General features: G+C 57.5%; 4 protein-coding genes across 4 annotated transcripts; all 4 read left to right on the forward strand.

Moving 5' to 3' along the window:
- Positions 1–142: 142 nt before the first annotated feature.
- LOC148053139 (uncharacterized) lies at positions 143–2,299 on the forward strand. The gene is made up of 7 exons (XM_087777473.1): positions 143–174; positions 265–384; positions 587–760; positions 1,139–1,180; positions 1,350–1,434; positions 1,539–1,592; positions 1,914–2,299. The coding sequence occupies exons 1-7, from the start codon at positions 143–145 to the stop codon at positions 2,019–2,021; spliced, it is 615 nt and encodes a 204-aa protein (XP_087633599.1). The 3' UTR covers positions 2,022–2,299.
- Positions 2,300–2,468: 169 nt separating this feature from the next.
- LOC148053140 (T-cell activation Rho GTPase-activating protein-like) lies at positions 2,469–5,413 on the forward strand. The gene is made up of 9 exons (XM_087776354.1): positions 2,469–2,581; positions 2,811–2,972; positions 3,058–3,167; positions 3,338–3,533; positions 3,761–3,878; positions 4,012–4,157; positions 4,716–4,807; positions 4,894–5,064; positions 5,382–5,413. The coding sequence occupies exons 2-9, from the start codon at positions 2,817–2,819 to the stop codon at positions 5,404–5,406; spliced, it is 1,014 nt and encodes a 337-aa protein (XP_087632480.1). The 5' UTR covers positions 2,469–2,581; positions 2,811–2,816; the 3' UTR covers positions 5,407–5,413.
- A 5,299-nt stretch (positions 5,414–10,712) lies between these two features.
- LOC148053141 (uncharacterized) lies at positions 10,713–12,599 on the forward strand. Its single transcript, XM_087774282.1, has 7 exons — positions 10,713–10,744; positions 10,835–10,954; positions 11,165–11,338; positions 11,717–11,758; positions 11,928–12,012; positions 12,117–12,170; positions 12,492–12,599. Exons 1-7 carry the CDS (start codon positions 10,713–10,715, stop codon positions 12,597–12,599), a joined length of 615 nt encoding a protein of 204 aa, XP_087630408.1.
- A 447-nt stretch (positions 12,600–13,046) lies between these two features.
- On the forward strand, positions 13,047–16,027 carry LOC148053142 (T-cell activation Rho GTPase-activating protein-like). Its single transcript, XM_087776350.1, has 9 exons — positions 13,047–13,159; positions 13,389–13,550; positions 13,636–13,745; positions 13,916–14,111; positions 14,339–14,456; positions 14,590–14,735; positions 15,294–15,385; positions 15,472–15,642; positions 15,960–16,027. The coding sequence occupies exons 2-9, from the start codon at positions 13,395–13,397 to the stop codon at positions 15,982–15,984; spliced, it is 1,014 nt and encodes a 337-aa protein (XP_087632476.1). The 5' UTR covers positions 13,047–13,159; positions 13,389–13,394; the 3' UTR covers positions 15,985–16,027.
- The last annotated feature ends 3,581 nt before the right edge of the window (positions 16,028–19,608 follow it).

Genomic DNA, 19,608 nt, shown 5'->3' on the forward strand with positions numbered 1-19,608 from the left:
CCGGAGCAGCGCTGGGAGGAGGCAGGGGCTGGCCGAGCAGCTCAGCTGCGGCACCGACACCAGCACCCCGCTTCCCATCCTCGCTGTGGCCGCCTGGGCCGTGTCCTTGGTGCACGGCGAGGGTCCTCCTGTCCCGGGCGGGATGGGCCAGGCCAACTGCTGCTGCGGCTCCAGGTGGGTTCTCCCTGTGGCTCGGGGACACGCGGGCATGGCCGGGCCCTGCAGCAGCTGCCTTTCTCATGCCCGCCGCTCGCTGCTCTGCAGGGAGGCTCTCAGCGACATCGAGGTGGTGCTGAGCGCAGACGTGCGGCTGACCCGGGGCCGCAAGAGGAGCGAGAGGCGCCTTCTCCTCCTCCAGGAGGAACTGGTCATCGCCAAGTTGCAGTAAGACCCTCAGAGCCCAGCTGCCTTTCCCCAGCCCTGGCCCTGCCACCAGGGCAGGGACACCCTGCCACCAGCCCCAGGCCCCAGCACCTTGCTGCTGGATGCACCCCTGTGCGTCCCAAGGCAGGCGAGGGACAGGGCTCTCGCCGGGGGACCCCAAGGAGCCCACCTCCAGCTCCCTGCCCGCCTCTCCTCTCTGCAGACGTGGCACCAGCGTGCGCCCACAGCTCCGCCTGGCCCTGGACAAGCTGTGGGTGCTGAGCGGCGGGAAGGAGGCAGCGGGGCAGGAAGAAGAGGAGGAGGAGGAAGGCAGCGATGAGGACAGGACCTCCCTCATCCTCGCCTGGCCCACCGGCTCCTGTGTTGCCACTTTTGGGTGAGTCGCGGTGCCACGTCCCATGGCAGGGCAGCAGAGGTTCCCAAGCACGCCCCGGCAGCCATCCTGTGAATGGCCTCTGCCCTCCGTGCAGAGCCCGGGCAGGGAGCGGGCAGCACGCCCACAGGGATGGGTTGGGGGGCATTTCCATGGCCTGCATCCCCCCACCACCTTTTGGTCCCCGGAAGGGAAGGGCAAAAGCAGCTGCTCTGGCAGGAGAGAGGGAGCCAGGGCTTGGGCAGTGCCTCTGTCCTTCCCCACGGGGCTCTGTCCTGCCCCTCTGTCCTTCTGCATGGGGCAGGGCTGTGCAGGCACCCGCCTCTGCCCACGGGCTGGGGGGCAGCGGGGCCTGATGCTGCTTCTCCTCTCTTTCTGCAGCTCCCGGGCCCTGAAGGAGCTGTGGGTGGGCACACTGCTGGGGTAAGCCGGGGGGATGCTCCAGGTGCAGCCGCACAGGGGAACACAGCTCCCCAGCTGGGGAGAGGTGCCCCCGCGGCTGCGGGCAGCTGTCGGGCAGAGCTGCCTGACAAGAGAGAAGAGGCAGCTTGGGGCTCACCCAGCTCTCTCCCTGTCCCTTCCCGCTGCACAGGACACCAGAAGGAGCAAAGAGAGCCCGGGTGACCCGCCTGCCGTCGATCAAAGCCCTGGAGAAGGAGCTGAGTCGCCGCCATGCCGTGAGTGTCTCTCTGCTCTGGGCTCTGTCCCCAGGCACTGCTCCTCCAGCCGAGCATCAGAGGCATTGCTGCTCACCTTCTTCCACTCCTCCTCTCTTGCCCAGTGGAGGACATTGAGCGCCAGGAGCCTGGAGAGGCTGATGGAGGGCCAGGCAGAGGTGAGAATGGCTGCCTTTCACCCACCTCTGGCTGTGCCGAGGTGCCAGGGATGTGCGGCGAGTGGGGTGAGCTTGTGCGGGAGGGAGGGAGGGTCCCGTGGTGCCTCTTTGGGAGCGAGCGGAGAGGGTTGGAAGGCTACCAGGAATGCGGGCAAATCCGCACTGGCAGCGCTGGGAGGAAACCTGCGGTGCAGAGCAGAGAGCCTGGGAGGGCGGAGGGTCCCAGCTCCGCCACGCTCAGGCTGCTGGTGCCGGGTGGCAGCTCGCCGGTGGCCCTTTCTGCTGCGGGGCTGCTCTCTAAGCACAGCCTGCTTCTTGCAGGCTGATCCCAAGCAAGGGCCTCCGACAGACCCAGCTAGAAACAGAGGGGGACTTGGCCACTCAGCAGGTGAGTTTTGGAAAGAAAGGCAACGTCCTGCCACCGGTTGAGCTGTGCTCACTTGTCCCCTGAGTGTCGCCATGCAGGTGTGGCAGCCCAAGGGAGGACGTCACCTGGACGAGCAAGGGCAGCCGCTGGGCAGTGACAGCTGGATGTGGTTCTGCGGGGACACGGAGCCTCTGCTGCTGCCCACAGCTTGGAGGAGGGCAGGCCGAGGGCTGGGACAGGCTGTCCCGCTGGCACGACGGCTCTCAGCAGCCTGCGAGCCGCAGCCGCCTTTCCAGCTGCTGGCTCCCTGCCCGTCCTGCCGCAGCGCTCAGCACCACGCTGCAGGCAGGGCAGGCAGGGCAGGGCAGGGCAGGGCAGGCTGCGGGAGCGCTGGCCTGGCCGTCTCCATTGACGGGCTCTCGCTCTCTTTCCCTTTGCAGCAGGAGGGAGCAGCAGCAGCAGGAGGAGGAGGAGGGGGCTGCCCTGGCCCTTTGCTCTGCGGCGCAGCTCGGCCACTGCCCAGGCGCCAGGGCAGGCGGGCTCCGGCTGCAGCAGGCCGCTTTTTGGGCAGCCCCTGGCAGCCCTCTGCGGGGAGGACGGCACGCTGCCCCGGCCCATCCAGGTAAGCCAGCCTGCACCCCTGTGGTCCCCAGCCCTCCGACTGCTCCAGAGCCGGTGTGCCCAGGGGCTCCGCAGATGGGGCATTGGGCTCTTCACCCATGGCTCATGCTTCTGCTTTCAGCCCCTTTGCAGCAGGAGGGAGCACAGGCTGGGGCTGAACTCTGGTCCCGGCCACCGCTTTTGCAAGGCAGCTCCTCAGCCAAGTAACTCTCCTCCTGCCTCTCCTGCAGGAGCTGATGGCTGTCCTGCACCAGCAAGGACCAGCGACGGAGGGCATATTCCGCATGGCGGCCAGTGGGACAGAGCTTCGGGAGCTGCGCGAGGCCCTGGACCGCGGCGCGGACGTCGACCTGGGAAGCCAGCCTGCGCTGCTGCTGGCCGTCATCTTGAAGGTGAGTGCTTCTGACCTGCAGCTGGAAGAGCTCCTGGCATGTCTGGAGTGTTCAGAGGCTCACCTGAATGCCCTTGGCATTGCAGGACTTCCTGAGAAGCATCCCCGCCAAGCTGCTCGTGACAGACCTTTACGAAGACTGGATGGCAGCCATGCAGAAGACCTGCCAGGAGGACAAGATCGAAGAGCTGAAACCGTAAGTGTGGGCAGCAGCCTGCCTGTTGAGCTGGAGCCCTGACCGCTGGCTGAGAGCACCTGCAAAGCTGCGCAACACAGCCGCTGGCTCCCACCTGCCTTGGGCAAGCCTGGGGGACACCTGTGGGCAACTTAATCTGCTTGAGTGACGTTGTGTTCCTGTTCCCTCAGGGTGGCCCACAAGTTGCCTGCAGCCAACCTCCTCCTCCTCAAGCGCCTGCTGTCCCTCCTCCAGCACATCGGCCACAACACCTCCACCAGCAGGATGACCTCCAGCAACCTGGCCATCTGCCTTGGGCCAAACCTGCTGAGCCCACCCAACGAGGACCTGCTCCCTCTGCAGGCCATGCTGGAGGTGACTCAGAAGGTACGCTCCATTGAGCAGCGGGCTGCAGCCTTCCCAGCCCATCAGAGCTTGGCTCTTCAGAGGTCCCTGGCTGCCTGCTCTCTTGAGCAAATGCTGCTGGCGTGGCTGCCAGCAAGAGCAGCCCCGCAGCCACAGCCTGCTGCACAGAGGCCAGGCTCAGGAGTGGCAAAGGCTGCTGGATACATGTTCAGGCACCTGGCTTGAGACCAAGGCTCTGATGTGTGCAGGTGAACGTGCTGGTGGAGTTTATGATTGAAAACTGCGGTGACATCTTTGCGGAGGAGGTGGCTGGCCTCTCCTGTCCATCAGCCCAGGCGTCGCCAGCACCCATGGACAGATCCACAGGTAGGAGGAGGGACTGAGGGCTGTCAGAGCGTGAGCAGAATGCTGCTGTAGGGCTTGGGGCTGGACTGGCTTTAGCCGATGTCTGCTTCCAACAAGTCACTTTGCTGCACATGCTTTTGCTTTCGCTTTCCAGAGCTGTCTTTGGAAGAGCAACGTGGCCCTGCAGGCCAAGCAGACATGGAGCAGCAGGCAAGCGCCTTCCCGGACGCACCACCCTCTCTGCTCGTCCTCCAGAGAGCAGCAGGGGCAGACACGGATGCAGGATGGGAAACGGCAGAGGTATGGCAGCTCCACAACCACTGGGACAAGGTGATCTCGGGTAGGAGGGTAGTTGCTGATGAGTCCAAGTAGCTGCTCTGCCTCTTCCTGGCACTCCATCTCTGGTGGCTTTGGCTGGTTTTATTTTTCTCCAGTAAAACTGGAAAGGTTGCCTCTCCACTGTGTTAGGCATGTGCTTAATCAAAGGCGATATCTCCGAAATACCTAGAGAAAGAGAGATTTGAAAAGCAAAGCCTCCCACCGGGGTATTGGTGGTGTTGCACCAAAGGGCTATCCGCAGAGCTCTGTCTCGGGAGGGCAGCAGAAACCGCGCCAGAATGAAGTGGGCCAGCCCTTTCTGGCCCGCAGGGGGATCGCAGGCTCCCTGCTGAATGCCCCCCAAATTAATGGAGTGTCACGCACTCGTGTGAACAGTGTGTTCCAAAGGGAGGCCCTTGGAAGAAAGGGCTAATGCAAACCAGCCAAAGGGATCTTCTCTGGAGAGCTAAGGGAGCAAGCAGTCACTTGCTGCTCCAGGGCGTCCCTTGCCACCTGCTCACGCCAGCATTTCTCTGTTAGGCACCCGTTGCTGTGCCTCCAACCACCCCAGAGACCACGGCAGACCCCCTGGCCTGTGCAGAAGAACTGAAGAGCCTTTTGGAGGAAAGAAGGTAAAAGGAGTCAGCTTTGCTTAAACCCAGCACTGATTCCAGTTGATGCTGGCTTGACCTGTCTAATCCCACTGTGGGATGGAAAGGTTTGCAGGCTGCCCCCAGGAAACGGGAAACCAAAGACAAAGAAAGAGAGAAGAGGCCTGGGCAGAGGAGAGGGAATGCCAAGGAGACAAGAAAAGAAGGAAGAGAGAAAGCGTTGGGGGGGATCGAAAAGTGAAAAAAAGCAGGAAGGTCCAGCAGGTGAAGAAGCCCAGGTGTGTACCAGGGGAGGGCGAGGGATGGTGCTGCGCAGGGTTTGCAAATAACTCCCTGGCAGCTGCCCAGGGCTCCCCATCGAGCCCTGCTGCGTGGCACAGGGGCACTGTGCAGCTCTGCAGGCGCACAGGTCTCTAAGGGCATTACCCATGGGGACGAGGCGCCAGAGCCATGCCGTAGCCAAGGCCAGCAGGAGCTCTCTCTTCTGGGCCGTAAACAGTTCCTCGTCGGAGGTGTTCCCCAAAGAAAGGGCAACCAAATCCTGCCCCTTCCGGCCTTTGTGGTTTATCAGTGCTTTCTGACTCTGTCCTTGCAGGTGCCCATGTCCTGTTACTGCCTGAACCCCTGTGACTCCTGGGCCCCCCGCCCGCAGTGGATGTTTGCAATAAAAGGATCTTTTCTCTCTTCTGACTGTGTCTGCCAGACGATATTCTGGAGTGGGGAGCCGTTGTTTGGTGATGAATCCTAGGGCAGGAGTTTGGGGTCATCCCTTGTCCCGGAATCCTTTCCAGCAGGCATCAGGGCTGAGTTCAGAGGCTTTAGGAGTCAAAGCAAAGCACAGAATCGCACAGAATCACACAGAATGGCTGAGTCTGGGAGGTGTCGCAAATAGGTGGTTTCGGACACTTAAGAAATCGCCAACAAAGGTATCAGCAAAAGTGTTTCTAAGAGCAGGTTTTTAATAGCGTAACTTCACCAAGTTCGATGGCAAGGTTCCCTCTGCTAAGTACTGCCTGGTAGAGTCATAGAAAGGAAAACTGAGACACACTCGAGTTAGAATGCTTCACAGAGAGACCGGCGATGCAGAGAGTAAGGCACACCCTCCCGCTGAGTCATGAGGTTCAGGGGAGACCCCCTTGCTTTCTGAACTCCTGATGGAGCTTAGGTGCAGCTAGGTCCAGTCTTCGTCTCTGACTTGATCAACGTTTCATTTCCAAGTGGTCGTACATGCCATGTTTATGTAATGTTTGCAGTAGCACCAATTCAGCATGCAATCAAAGTTACTAAGGCAAAATCCAAGTTACCATCCTACAAGGTTAGGCACGACACTGGTCGCTTAGCAGAGACCTGTTGCTGGTGGAAGGTCTCTGTTCCTCGAGGAGCAACCTTGAGAGGTGTCCCAGCTCGAGGGGAGATGGCTGCCATGCAGCCACGCTGCCTAGCAGGGAGGGCTCCAAGAAGGCTCGCTTAGGCTGTCATATTTATAGGATAAAGTGGTTGGCCTGGAGTCAAATTACACGCGATAGAAAAGGTATGCCGGAGATTCCTTGTACCCACAACTTCCTCTGTGCCTTGAGAAATGAGTCTTGGAAAAGCCACCCGCTATTCGTGTGTCAGTCGCACGATCGCTGTTCCAAGCTGATGTGCATCCATGCTCACTTTGTCACTCTGCTCCTTTGTGGGTGTTCAGGGGACAGATTGCAACTAGAGGAGTTCACGGCCCAGCTACACTCAGGTTTGATTACATACAGGTTACCTACAGGTTACCAGGTTTCATACGGAATCAGTTGATTGTATCCATTTTACCTGCTGGACTGATTTGGTTTGTTTCATTTTTTGCCCAACTCTGAGATACAGAATGATTATAAGCAAGAAACACAATAAGGTCAACATTGACAAAACTACAACTGGACGGAGCATCCAATTCAAAATTCCAGTTGCTGTTGGGGACCATCCAGAAGGAGTTTCCCACCAGTGATGTTTTCCATCTTTCTTCGCTCTTTCTGGGACATGGTGTATCTCCGCTGCGTCGTGATGGACAGGAATTAGGGGTTTTGGCCGTTATTCCAAATTCGCTTTAGCAATTGACTCGGGTCATCGTGTTGCACCAGTTTTCTCACCAATGTGAGATTCATTCCAGTAGGCGTAGGCGATAAATCGTGATAGGCTGTAGAGTTAGGCTGTACCAATTGGTGAGTTGTGACAGGAGCGGGATAGTTAAAGTGGCATCCTCTGATTTTGGTAAAATGACAAGTACAGATATTTGAGCGACTGTATATATCTACAGTGGTCTTGTCTGGAAATAGAGACTCACAAAGGGTTCTCATACAAACACATCCGCTTCCAACGTACACAGGTACAGTTTCAGGGGTTTCCTCAGGATGTATTTCAACATGACAAACATTAGGGGACAGTTCCATTGCCATTTAATCCCAGCGCAATGATGGGGTAGATGCCAGCAGGACTGGAGTTTCCTTTCAACTTGAGTCGCGTCCTCCCAAATTTCCTCTGGCATTGCAGTGGGCAAGGTGCCCTCCTTGTCTTCCCTGATTTATTATTCCCTAATAAACATGAGAGGTGGTTTTGGCCTGCTCGGCCCAGTCTGGAATAGATTGCAAGAAGTACCGTCTTCTGCAAAAGCCCGTTCTGCTACAATAGGGTCGCGGGGGTGTGCTGGCCCCCCGGTGACTGCTATGGCTTGGATTTTTGTATTGGTGCCTTGACTGCCTCTTCATGCTCTGGGTTCTACTCCCACCGGGTTCCCTTTCGTAAAAGTGAGTACAGTGAGCGAGCAATAATAGAAAACCCAGGTACCTGTTTTTTCCAGCACCCTCCAGTACCCCAAAGTTGTTGTAATTCCCTCCTAGGCTGGGGCATCTGCAATTGTTCTGTTTTACTTCAGGTGTCCAGCGGGATTGCTGCACTACCTGCAGTCCACCAAGGACCTACAAATTTTACTTCTCTACTCGGTCCCTGACAATTTTGGGGTGGAATTTCAACTTCTGCTTTCTGTAGTGTTTGCCACACTGCTGCTGCCCCCGCTTCCCCCACCCTTTCAGGGGACCTCCCTCCGATTAGGATATCATCTCTGTGTTGGTACAGTTTCACATCTTGAAGGAGTGAGACTGTTTGAAAGAGTTCAGCAAGTGCAGCCTGAGCAATTGCAGGTGGCTGTTTACACCCTGTGGGAGTCTGTTACGGGTGTATTGTCTACCTTCCCAAGGCAAAGCAAATGTCTCTTTCTCCTTCTTCTGCCAGGGGACCACAAAGGACATATCCTTCACATCTAGCACTGCCATCCGTGGGCGTGCGGCTGCTTGTCATCACGTGGCTGTTAAAGCTGCAATATTAGGTGCTGCAGCCGTTTGCAGAGCTGTGTTGGCATTTAAGTGCCTATAATCAATTGTCAGACGCCATCTTCCACCTGGCTTTTGGACTGACCAGACGAGTGAATTGTCTGCTATTACTTCAGAAATCCCATTTTGTGCCGCAGCCCTGCCGCAGCAGGGCCCTCTGCAGGTCATCTGGTCCAGCCCGCCTGCTCAAGCAGGGTCACCCAGAGCCAGTAAAGTAGATCACCCTAACAGTCCAATATGGGTTTCTCATGTGCAGCTGGAAGAGCGTGTGTTTTCATCTGTGCCCCTTTCCTCTGGTCCTCTCGGGGCAGAAGTGATTGACAAAGGTAGAAAGGTGGCGCGAGGCACAACTGTTGCAAGAATCGGCCACAGTCCTTGTCTCGGTGGGAAGGTCTTAGCTCCTCAGAAGCACGGACTTAGCACTCGATCGTGATTTAGGTATTATCTGTTTGCCTCCTTCCAAACCAAGGCTGCCGTGGTTAAGATCTGGATGTAGCTTCCAGTTCAGTAGTTCTTCTAGTCAGGGTATTGTTGGTTCCCTAGCTGTTGAGAGTAGAAATCGGTGTTGAAATCTTTTTCTCAGCACGTCATCAACCAAGCTGATAGATAGCAGTGGGCAGTGGATCTGAACTGGCCCCAGTGACCCACCATGGGTTAATTGTTCCCCTCACTGGGGCTGTGGAAAGAGGGTTTTCTGAATTCCCTACCTGAACTGCAGCTCTCGCTAGCCTCGGTGCAAGTGGACCCAGCAGCTGGTCCTGAAAAGCACCAACGCAGGACACGGAAAGCTTTGAGCCACTGGGGCTCTTCTGGAATCGCCTCTGCCATGTGCACCCATGTCTGTGAACAACCCTTCTCCTCCAGCTGAAAAGCAGCTGCAGATCTTGCTCATGGCTCAAGGACGCTGGTGGCCTCGCATGGTGCCTGAGGCTTGGGGCTTGCATTGCCTGTGCCCAGCTGTGCCCAGCTGTGCCCACGGGGTGACAGAGGAAAGACTTTCCCTGGGGAAGAGGCACCAGCGAGGGGTCGAGATGGAGGAAAACCTCACCAACGTTTTGGCTCTAGGCGGAAAGTTCTGGATCAGAGAGGAATTCTACATCTTCCGCAGCATAGCACAGGCCACTGGCTGGACAGCAAGTTTTTTTTCTTTCTTTCATTTTTCCCGGAAGAGTCTCCTGTTGGTACCGAGTAGAGGCAGAATGTCAGGCAAGGTGGCTGATTGAATGGGAATGACAGAGGGCAATGGACTTGGCTCGTAAAAGCCCGATTGCTCTACAAGTTGAATCTGTTTTCTCTCGTGCTTTTTACTTCTAAGGAAGGGGGCGGGTGGAGGGGCGTGGATGATTTCTCGTCAGAGCTCCTCAAACACGCGTTGTAGCAGTCGAGGCAGAATATGCCTTTCTCACGTACCTTTTCTTTTTGCACCACGGTCAATTCAATCTGCTGATCAATAGCCCACGGAGGTCCATAGGCACCTTTGATTGGGATCCTTTGGCTCAAGAGCTAGGTGCAACCTCCTGTCACCAGTTTAGGCACAATGAATGCAGATAATCTGCTCTCTAATAACCTAAGCTACTTACTCCCTAAATGATCTATACGAGAGTCCAGCCCCATCCGACGGTACACATAAGATCAGCGCTATGAAGAGACATGACGTTCCAATGAAAAATGAGACAGATGCTTGAACGACTTTTAAGAGCTTGCAGGAATCAAAAGGGGAAGCCCTGTATCTAGAAGAGAAAAAAATAACGTGGCTTTTCCCCCTACATTTCTGAACCTTCTGTGACAAGGTATGGCATATCAACGTGCATGTCTGCAAGGCCCCGGGCTGCACTCTGCGGGTCCCATTCACGGTCGGTGATCTGGATGATGGGGCAGAGTGTCCCCTCAGACAGCTTGCAGATGGCACACAGCTGGGAGGAGAGGCTCACGCGGCGGAGCGTGGTGCTGCCGCCAAGCAGAGGGCCCTTGAGAGGCTGGAGAAAGGGGCTGGCAGGAGTCTCATGCAGCTCAACAAGGGCAAGAGCAAAGTCCTGCAGCTGGGGAGGAAGAAGCCCTTGCAGCAGTGCAGGCTGGGGCACAGCCAGCTGGAAAGCAGCTGTGCAGACAGCTGGGCTCTTGGTGGAGCCCAAGCTGACCCCCAAATTGGAGCCAGCCAAGTGGCCTTGGGGCCAAGAAGGCTAACTGCCTGCTGGGCTGCAGGAGGCAAAGCATTGGCAGCAGGTGGAGGGAGGTGGTCCTGCCCCTCTGCTGTGTCCTGCTCGGGGCTGCCCAGTGCAAGAGAGACATGGCCCTACTGGAGAGAACCCCCAGCCCAGGGCCCTCCCAGTGCCACCCCCCCACCCCCCCCCCAGTGTCCGTTGGGCTCGGAATGTTGGCCACTTGGAGCCAACAGCCACCAGTGCCGGCAGGACGGAGCTGTGCTGGCCCGGAGCAGCGCTGGGAGGAGGCAGGGGCTGGCCGAGCAGCTCAGCTGCGGCACCGACACCAGCACCCCGCTTCCCATCCTCGCTGTGGCCGCCTGGGCCGTGTCCTTGGTGCACGGCGAGGGTCCTCCTGTCCCAGGCGGGATGGGCCAGGCCAACTGCTGCTGCGGCTCCAGGTGGGTTCTCCCTGTGGCTCGGGGACACGCGGGCATGGCCGGGCCCTGCAGCAGCTGCCTTTCTCATGCCCGCCGCTCGCTGCTCTGCAGGGAGGCTCTCAGCGACATCGAGGTGGTGCTGAGCGCAGACGTGCGGCTGACCCGGGGCCGCAAGAGGAGCGAGAGGCGCCTTCTCCTCCTCCAGGAGGAACTGGTCATCGCCAAGTTGCAGTAAGACCCTCAGAGCCCAGCTGCCTTTCCCCAGCCCTGGCCCTGCCACCAGGGCAGGGACACCCTGCCACCAGCCCCAGGCCCCAGCACCTTGCTGCTGGATGCACCCCTGTGCTGGATGCACGCCAAGGCAGGCGAGGGACAGGGCTCTCGCCGGGGGGACCCCAAGGAGCCCACCTCCAGCTCCCTGCCCGCCTCTCCTCTCTGCAGACGTGGCACCAGCGTGCGCCCACAGCTCCGCCTGGCCCTGGACAAGCTGTGGGTGCTGAGCGGCGGGAAGGAGGCAGCGGGGCAGGAAGAAGAGGAGGAGGAGGAAGGCAGCGATGAGGACAGGACCTCCCTCATCCTCGCCTGGCCCACCGGCTCCTGTGTTGCCACTTTTGGGTGAGTCGCGGTGCCACGTCCCATGGCAGGGCAGCAGAGGTTCCCAAGCACGCCCCGGCAGCCATCCTGTGAATGGCCTCTGCCCTCCGTGCAGAGCCCGGGCAGGGAGCGGGCAGCACGCCCACAGGGACGGGTTGGGGGGCATTTCCATGGCCTGCATCCCCCCACCACCTTTTGGTCCCCAGAAGGGAAGGGCAAAAGCAGCTGCTCTGGCAGGAGAGAGGGAGCCAGGGCTTGGGCAGTGCCTCTGTCCTTCCCCACGGGGCTCTGTCCTGCCCCTCTGTCCTTCTGCATGGGGCAGGGCTGTGCAGGCACCCGCCTCTGCCCACGGGCTGGGGGGCAGCGGGGCCTGACGCTGCTTCTCCTCTCTTTCTGCAGCTCCCGGTCCCTGAAGGAGCTGTGGGTGGGCACACTGCTGGGGTAAGCCGGGGGGATGCTCCAGGTGCAGCCGCACAGGGGAACACAGCTCCCCAGCTGGGGAGAGGTGCCCCCGCGGCTGCGGGCAGCTGTCGGGCAGAGCTGCCTGACAAGAGAGAAGAGGCAGCTTGGGGCTCACCCAGCTCTCTCCCTGTCCCTTCCCGCTGCACAGGACACCAGAAGGAGCAAAGAGAGCCCGGGTGACCCGCCTGCCGTCGATCAAAGCCCTGGAGAAGGAGCTGAGTCGCCGCCATGCCGTGAGTGTCTCTCTGCTCTGGGCTCTGTCCCCAGGCACTGCTCCTCCAGCCGAGCATCAGAGGCATTGCTGCTCACCTTCTTCCACTCCTCCTCTCTTGCCCAGTGGAGGACATTGAGCGCCAGGAGCCTGGAGAGGCTGATGGAGGGCCAGGCAGAGGTGAGAATGGCTGCCTTTCACCCACCTCTGGCTGTGCCGAGGTGCCAGGGATGTGCGGCGAGTGGGGTGAGCTTGTGCGGGAGGGAGGGAGGGTCCCGTGGTGCCTCTTTGGGAGCGAGCGGAGAGGGTTGGAAGGCTACCAGGAATGCGGGCAAATCCGCACTGGCAGCGCTGGGAGGAAACCTGCGGTGCAGAGCAGAGAGCCTGGGAGGGCGGAGGGTCCCAGCTCCGCCACGCTCAGGCTGCTGGTGCCGGGTGGCAGCTCGCCGGTGGCCCTTTCTGCTGCGGGGCTGCTCTCTAAGCACAGCCTGCTTCTTGCAGGCTGATCCCAAGCAAGGGCCTCCGACAGACCCAGCTAGAAACAGAGGGGGACTTGGCCACTCAGCAGGTGAGTTTTGGAAAGAAAGGCAACGTCCTGCCACCGGTTGAGCTGTGCTCACTTGTCCCCTGAGTGTCGCCATGCAGGTGTGGCAGCCCAAGGGAGGACGTCACCTGGACGAGCAAGGGCAGCCGCTGGGCAGTGACAGCTGGATGTGGTTCTGCGGGGACACGGAGCCTCTGCTGCTGCCCACAGCTTGGAGGAGGGCAGGCCGAGGGCTGGGACAGGCTGTCCCGCTGGCACGACGGCTCTCAGCAGCCTGTGAGCCGCAGCCGCCTTTCCAGCTGCTGGCTCCCTGCCCGTCCTGCCGCAGCGCTCAGCACCACGCTGCAGGCAGGGCAGGCAGGGCAGGGCAGGGCAGGGCAGGCTGCGGGAGTGCTGGCCTGGCCGTCTCCATTGATGGGCTCTCGCTCTCTTTCCCTTTGCAGCAGGAGGGAGCAGCAGCAGCAGGAGGAGGAGGAGGGGGCTGCCCTGGCCCTTTGCTCTGCGGCGCAGCTCGGCCACTGCCCAGGCGCCAGGGCAGGCGGGCTCCGGCTGCAGCAGGCCGCTTTTTGGGCAGCCCCTGGCAGCCCTCTGCGGGGAGGACGGCACGCTGCCCCGGCCCATCCAGGTAAGCCAGCCTGCACCCCTGTGGTCCCCAGCCCTCCGACTGCTCCAGAGCCGGTGTGCCCAGGGGCTCCGCAGATGGGGCATTGGGCTCTTCACCCATGGCTCATGCTTCTGCTTTCAGCCCCTTTGCAGCAGGAGGGAGCACAGGCTGGGGCTGAACTCTGGTCCCGGCCACCGCTTTTGCAAGGCAGCTCCTCAGCCAAGTAACTCTCCTCCTGCCTCTCCTGCAGGAGCTGATGGCTGTCCTGCACCAGCAAGGACCAGCGACGGAGGGCATATTCCGCATGGCGGCCAGTGGGACAGAGCTTCGGGAGCTGCGCGAGGCCCTGGACCGCGGCGCGGACGTCGACCTGGGAAGCCAGCCTGCGCTGCTGCTGGCCGTCATCTTGAAGGTGAGTGCTTCTGACCTGCAGCTGGAAGAGCTCCTGGCATGTCTGGAGTGTTCAGAGGCTCACCTGAATGCCCTTGGCATTGCAGGACTTCCTGAGAAGCATCCCCGCCAAGCTGCTCGTGACAGACCTTTACGAAGACTGGATGGCAGCCATGCAGAAGACCTGCCAGGAGGACAAGATTGAAGAGCTGAAAGCGTAAGTGTGGGCAGCAGCCTGCCTGTTGAGCTGGAGCCCTGACCGCTGGCTGAGAGCACCTGCAAAGCTGCGCAACACAGCCGCTGGCTCCCACCTGCCTTGGGCAAGCCTGGGGGACACCTGTGGGCAACTTAATCTGCTTGAGTGACGTTGTGTTCCTGTTCCCTCAGGGTGGCCCACAAGTTGCCTGCAGCCAACCTCCTCCTCCTCAAGCGCCTGCTGTCCCTCCTCCAGCACATCGGCCACAACACCTCCACCAGCAGGATGACCTCCAGCAACCTGGCCATCTGCCTTGGGCCAAACCTGCTGAGCCCACCCAACGAGGACCTGCTCCCTCTGCAGGCCATGCTGGAGGTGACTCAGAAGGTACGCTCCATTGAGCAGCGGGCTGCAGCCTTCCCAGCCCATCAGAGCTTGGCTCTTCAGAGGTCCCTGGCTGCCTGCTCTCTTGAGCAAATGCTGCTGGCGTGGCTGCCAGCAAGAGCAGCCCCGCAGCCACAGCCTGCTGCACAGAGGCCAGGCTCAGGAGTGGCAAAGGCTGCTGGATACATGTTCAGGCACCTGGCTTGAGACCAAGGCTCTGATGTGTGCAGGTGAACGTGCTGGTGGAGTTTATGATTGAAAACTGCGGTGACATCTTTGCGGAGGAGGTGGCTGGCCTCTCCTGTCCATCAGCCCAGGCGTCGCCAGCACCCATGGACAGATCCACAGGTAGGAGGAGGGACTGAGGGCTGTCAGAGCGTGAGCAGAATGCTGCTGTAGGGCTTGGGGCTGGACTGGCTTTAGCCGATGTCTGCTTCCAACAAGTCACTTTGCTGCACATGCTTTTGCTTTCGCTTTCCAGAGCTGTCTTTGGAAGAGCAACGTGGCCCTGCAGGCCAAGCAGACATGGAGCAGCAGGCAAGCGCCTTCCCGGACGCACCACCCTCTCTGCTTGTCCTCCAGAGAGCAGCAGGGGCAGACACGGATGCAGGATGGGAAACGGCAGAGGTATGGCAGCTCCACAACCACTGGGACAAGGTGATCTCGGGTAGGAGGGTAGTTGCTGATGAGTCCAAGTAGCTGCTCTGCCTCTTCCTGGCACTCCATCTCTGGTGGCTTTGGCTGGTTTTATTTTTCTCCAGTAAAACTGGAAAGGTTGCCTCTCCACTGTGTTAGGCATGTGCTTAATCAAAGGCGATATCTCCGAAATACCTAGAGAAAGAGAGATTTGAAAAGCAAAGCCTCCCACCGGGGTATTGGTGGTGTTGCACCAAAGGGCTATCCGCAGAGCTCTGTCTCGGGAGGGCAGCAGAAACCGCGCCAGAATGAAGTGGGCCAGCCCTTTCTGGCCCGCAGGGGGATCGCAGGCTCCCTGCTGAATGCCCCCCAAATTAATGGAGTGTCACGCACTCGTGTGAACAGTGTGTTCCAAAGGGAGGCCCTTGGAAGAAAGGGCTAATGCAAACCAGCCAAAGGGATCTTCTCTGGAGAGCTAAGGGAGCAAGCAGTCACTTGCTGCTCCAGGGCGTCCCTTGCCACCTGCTCACGCCAGCATTTCTCTGTTAGGCACCCGTTGCTGTGCCTCCAACCACCCCAGAGACCACGGCAGACCCCCTGGCCTGTGCAGAAGAACTGAAGAGCCTTTTGGAGGAAAGAAGGTAAAAGGAGTCAGCTTTGCTTAAACCCAGCACTGATTCCAGTTGATGCTGGCTTGACCTGTCTAATCCCACTGTGGGATGGAAAGGTTTGCAGGCTGCCCCCAGGAAACGGGAAACCAAAGACAAAGAAAGAGAGAAGAGGCCTGGGCAGAGGAGAGGGAATGCCAAGGAGACAAGAAAAGAAGGAAGAGAGAAAGCGTTGGGGGGGATCGAAAAGTGAAAAAAAGCAGGAAGGTCCAGCAGGTGAAGAAGCCCAGGTGTGTACCAGGGGAGGGCGAGGGATGGTGCTGCGCAGGGTTTGCAAATAACTCCCTGGCAGCTGCCCAGGGCTCCCCATCGAGCCCTGCTGCGTGGCACAGGGGCACTGTGCAGCTCTGCAGGCGCACAGGTCTCTAAGGGCATTACCCATGGGGACGAGGCGCCAGAGCCATGCCGTAGCCAAGGCCAGCAGGAGCTCTCTCTTCTGGGCCGTAAACAGTTCCTCGTCGGAGGTGTTCCCCAAAGAAAGGGCAACCAAATCCTGCCCCTTCCGGCCTTTGTGGTTTATCAGTGCTTTCTGACTCTGTCCTTGCAGGTGCCCATGTCCTGTTACTGCCTGAACCCCTGTGACTCCTGGGCCCCCCCGCCCGCAGTGGATGTTTGCAATAAAAGGATCTTTTCTCTCTTCTGACTGTGTCTGCCAGACGATATTCTGGAGTGGGGAGCCGTTGTTTGGTGATGAATCCTAGGGCAGGAGTTTGGGGTCATCCCTTGTCCCGGAATCCTTTCCAGCAGGCATCAGGGCTGAGTTCAGAGGCTTTAGGAGTCAAAGCAAAGCACAGAATCGCACAGAATCACACAGAATGGCTGAGTCTGGGAGGTGTCGCAAATAGGTGGTTTCGGACACTTAAGAAATCGCCAACAAAGGTATCAGCAAAAGTGTTTCTAAGAGCAGGTTTTTAATAGCGTAACTTCACCAAGTTCGATGGCAAGGTTCCCTCTGCTAAGTACTGCCTGGTAGAGTCATAGAAAGGAAAACTGAGACACACTCGAGTTAGAATGCTTCACAGAGAGACCGGCGATGCAGAGAGTAAGGCACACCCTCCCGCTGAGTCATGAGGTTCAGGGGAGACCCCCTTGCTTTCTGAACTCCTGATGGAGCTTAGGTGCAGCTAGGTCCAGTCTTCGTCTCTGACTTGATCAACGTTTCATTTCCAAGTGGTCGTACATGCCATGTTTATGTAATGTTTGCAGTAGCACCAATTCAGCATGCAATCAAAGTTACTAAGGCAAAATCCAAGTTACCATCCTACAAGGTTAGGCACGACACTGGTCGCTTAGCAGAGACCTGTTGCTGGTGGAAGGTCTCTGTTCCTCGAGGAGCAACCTTGAGAGGTGTCCCAGCTCGAGGGGAGATGGCTGCCATGCAGCCACGCTGCCTAGCAGGGAGGGCTCCAAGAAGGCTCGCTTAGGCTGTCATATTTATAGGATAAAGTGGTTGGCCTGGAGTCAAATTACACGCGATAGAAAAGGTATGCCGGAGATTCCTTGTACCCACAACTTCCTCTGTGCCTTGAGAAATGAGTCTTGGAAAAGCCACCCGCTATTCGTGTGTCAGTCGCACGATCGCTGTTCCAAGCTGATGTGCATCCATGCTCACTTTGTCACTCTGCTCCTTTGTGGGTGTTCAGGGGACAGATTGCAACTAGAGGAGTTCACGGCCCAGCTACACTCAGGTTTGATTACATACAGGTTACCTACAGGTTACCAGGTTTCATACGGAATCAGTTGATTGTATCCATTTTACCTGCTGGACTGATTTGGTTTGTTTCATTTTTTGCCCAACTCTGAGATACAGAATGATTATAAGCAAGAAACACAATAAGGTCAACATTGACAAAACTACAACTGGACGGAGCATCCAATTCAAAATTCCAGTTGCTGTTGGGGACCATCCAGAAGGAGTTTCCCACCAGTGATGTTTTCCATCTTTCTTCGCTCTTTCTGGGACATGGTGTATCTCCGCTGCGTCGTGATGGACAGGAATTAGGGGTTTTGGCCGTTATTCCAAATTCGCTTTAGCAATTGACTCGGGTCATCGTGTTGCACCAGTTTTCTCACCAATGTGAGATTCATTCCAGTAGGCGTAGGCGATAAATCGTGATAGGCTGTAGAGTTAGGCTGTACCAATTGGTGAGTTGTGACAGGAGCGGGATAGTTAAAGCGGCATCCTCTGATTTTGGTAAAATGACAAGTACAGATATTTGAGCGACTGTATATATCTACAGTGGTCTTGTCTGGAAATAGAGACTCACAAAGGGTTCTCATACAAACACATCCGCTTCCAACGTACACAGGTACAGTTTCAGGGGTTTCCTCAGGATGTATTTCAACATGACAAACATTAGGGGACAGTTCCATTGCCATTTAATCCCAGCGCAATGATGGGGTAGATGCCAGCAGGACTGGAGTTTCCTTTCAACTTGAGTCGCGTCCTCCCAAATTTCCTCTGGCATTGCAGTGGGCAAGGTGCCCTCCTTGTCTTCCCTGATTTATTATTCCCTAATAAACATGAGAGGTGGTTTTGGCCTGCTCGGCCCAGTCTGGAATAGATTGCAAGAAGTACCGTCTTCTGCAAAAGCCCGTTCTGCTACAATAGGGTCGCGGCGGTGTGCTGGCCCCGGTGACTGCTATGGCTTGGATTTTTGTATTGGTGCCTTGACTGCCTCTTCATGCTCTGGGTTCTACTCCCACCGGGTTCCCTTTCGTAAAAGTGAGTACAGTGAGCGAGCAATAATAGAAAACCCAGGTACCTGTTTTTTCCAGCACCCTCCAGTACCCCAAAGTTGTTGTAATTCCCTCCTAGGCTGGGGCATCTGCAATTGTTCTGTTTTACTTCAGGTGTCCAGCGGGATTGCTGCACTACCTGCAGTCCACCAAGGACCTACAAATTTTACTTCTCTACTCGGTCCCTGACAATTTTGGGGTGGAATTTCAACTTCTGCTTTCTGTAGTGTTTGCCACACTGCTGCTGCCCCCGCTTCCCCCACCCTTTCAGGGGACCTCCCTCCGATTAGGATATCATCTCTGTGTTGGTACAGTTTCACATCTTGAAGGAGTGAGACTGTTTGAAAGAGTTCAGCAAGTGCAGCCTGAGCAATTGCAGGTGGCTGTTTACACCCTGTGGGAGTCTGTTACGGGTGTATTGTCTACCTTCCCAAGGCAAAGCAAATGTCTCTTTCTCCTTCTTCTGCCAGGGGACCACAAAGGACATATCCTTCACATCTAGCACTGCCATCCGTGGGCGTGCGGCTGCTTGTCATCACGTGGCTGTTAAAGCTGCAATATTAGGTGCTGCAGCCGTTTGCAGAGCTGTGTTGGCATTTAAGTGCCTATAATCAATTGTCAGACGCCATCTTCCACCTGGCTTTTGGACTGACCAGACGAGTGAATTGTCTGCTATTACTTCAGAAATCCCATTTTGTGCCGCAGCCCTGCCGCAGCAGGGCCCTCTGCAGGTCATCTGGTCCAGCCCGCCTGCTCAAGCAGGGTCACCCAGAGCCAGTAAAGTAGATCACCCTAACAGTCCAATATGGGTTTCTCATGTGCAGCTGGAAGAGCGTGTGTTTTCATCTGTGCCCCTTTCCTCTGGTCCTCTCGGGGCAGAAGTGATTGACAAAGGTAGAAAGGTGGCGCGAGGCACAACTGTTGCAAGAATCGGCCACAGTCCTTGTCTCGGTGGGAAGGTCTTAGCTCCTCAGAAGCACGGACTTAGCACTCGATCGTGATTTAGGTATTATCTGTTTGCCTCCTTCCAAACCAAGGCTGCCGTGGTTAAGATCTGGATGTAGCTTCCAGTTCAGTAGTTCTTCTAGTCAGGGTATTGTTGATTCCCTAGCTGTTGAGAGTAGAAATCGGTGTTGAAATCTTTTTCTCAGCACGTCATCAACCAAGCTGATAGATAGCAGTGGGCAGTGGATCTGAACTGGCCCCAGTGACCCACCATGGGTTAATTGTTCCCCTCACTGGGGCTGTGGAAAGAGGGTTTTCTGAATTCCCTACCTGAACTGCAGCTCTCGCTAGCCTCGGTGCAAGTGGACCCAGCAGCTGGTCCTGAAAAGCACCAACGCAGGACACGGAAAGCTTTGAGCCACTGGGGCTCTTCTGGAATCGCCTCTGCCATGTGCACCCATGTCTGTGAACAACCCTTCTCCTCCAGCTGAAAAGCAGCTGCAGATCTTGCT

This window comes from Nipponia nippon, unplaced genomic scaffold (genome assembly GCF_047370975.1).
Source record: "Nipponia nippon isolate SJK-2023a ecotype South Korea unplaced genomic scaffold, ASM4737097v1 scaffold_4, whole genome shotgun sequence".
NCBI lineage: Eukaryota > Metazoa > Chordata > Aves > Pelecaniformes > Threskiornithidae > Nipponia > Nipponia nippon.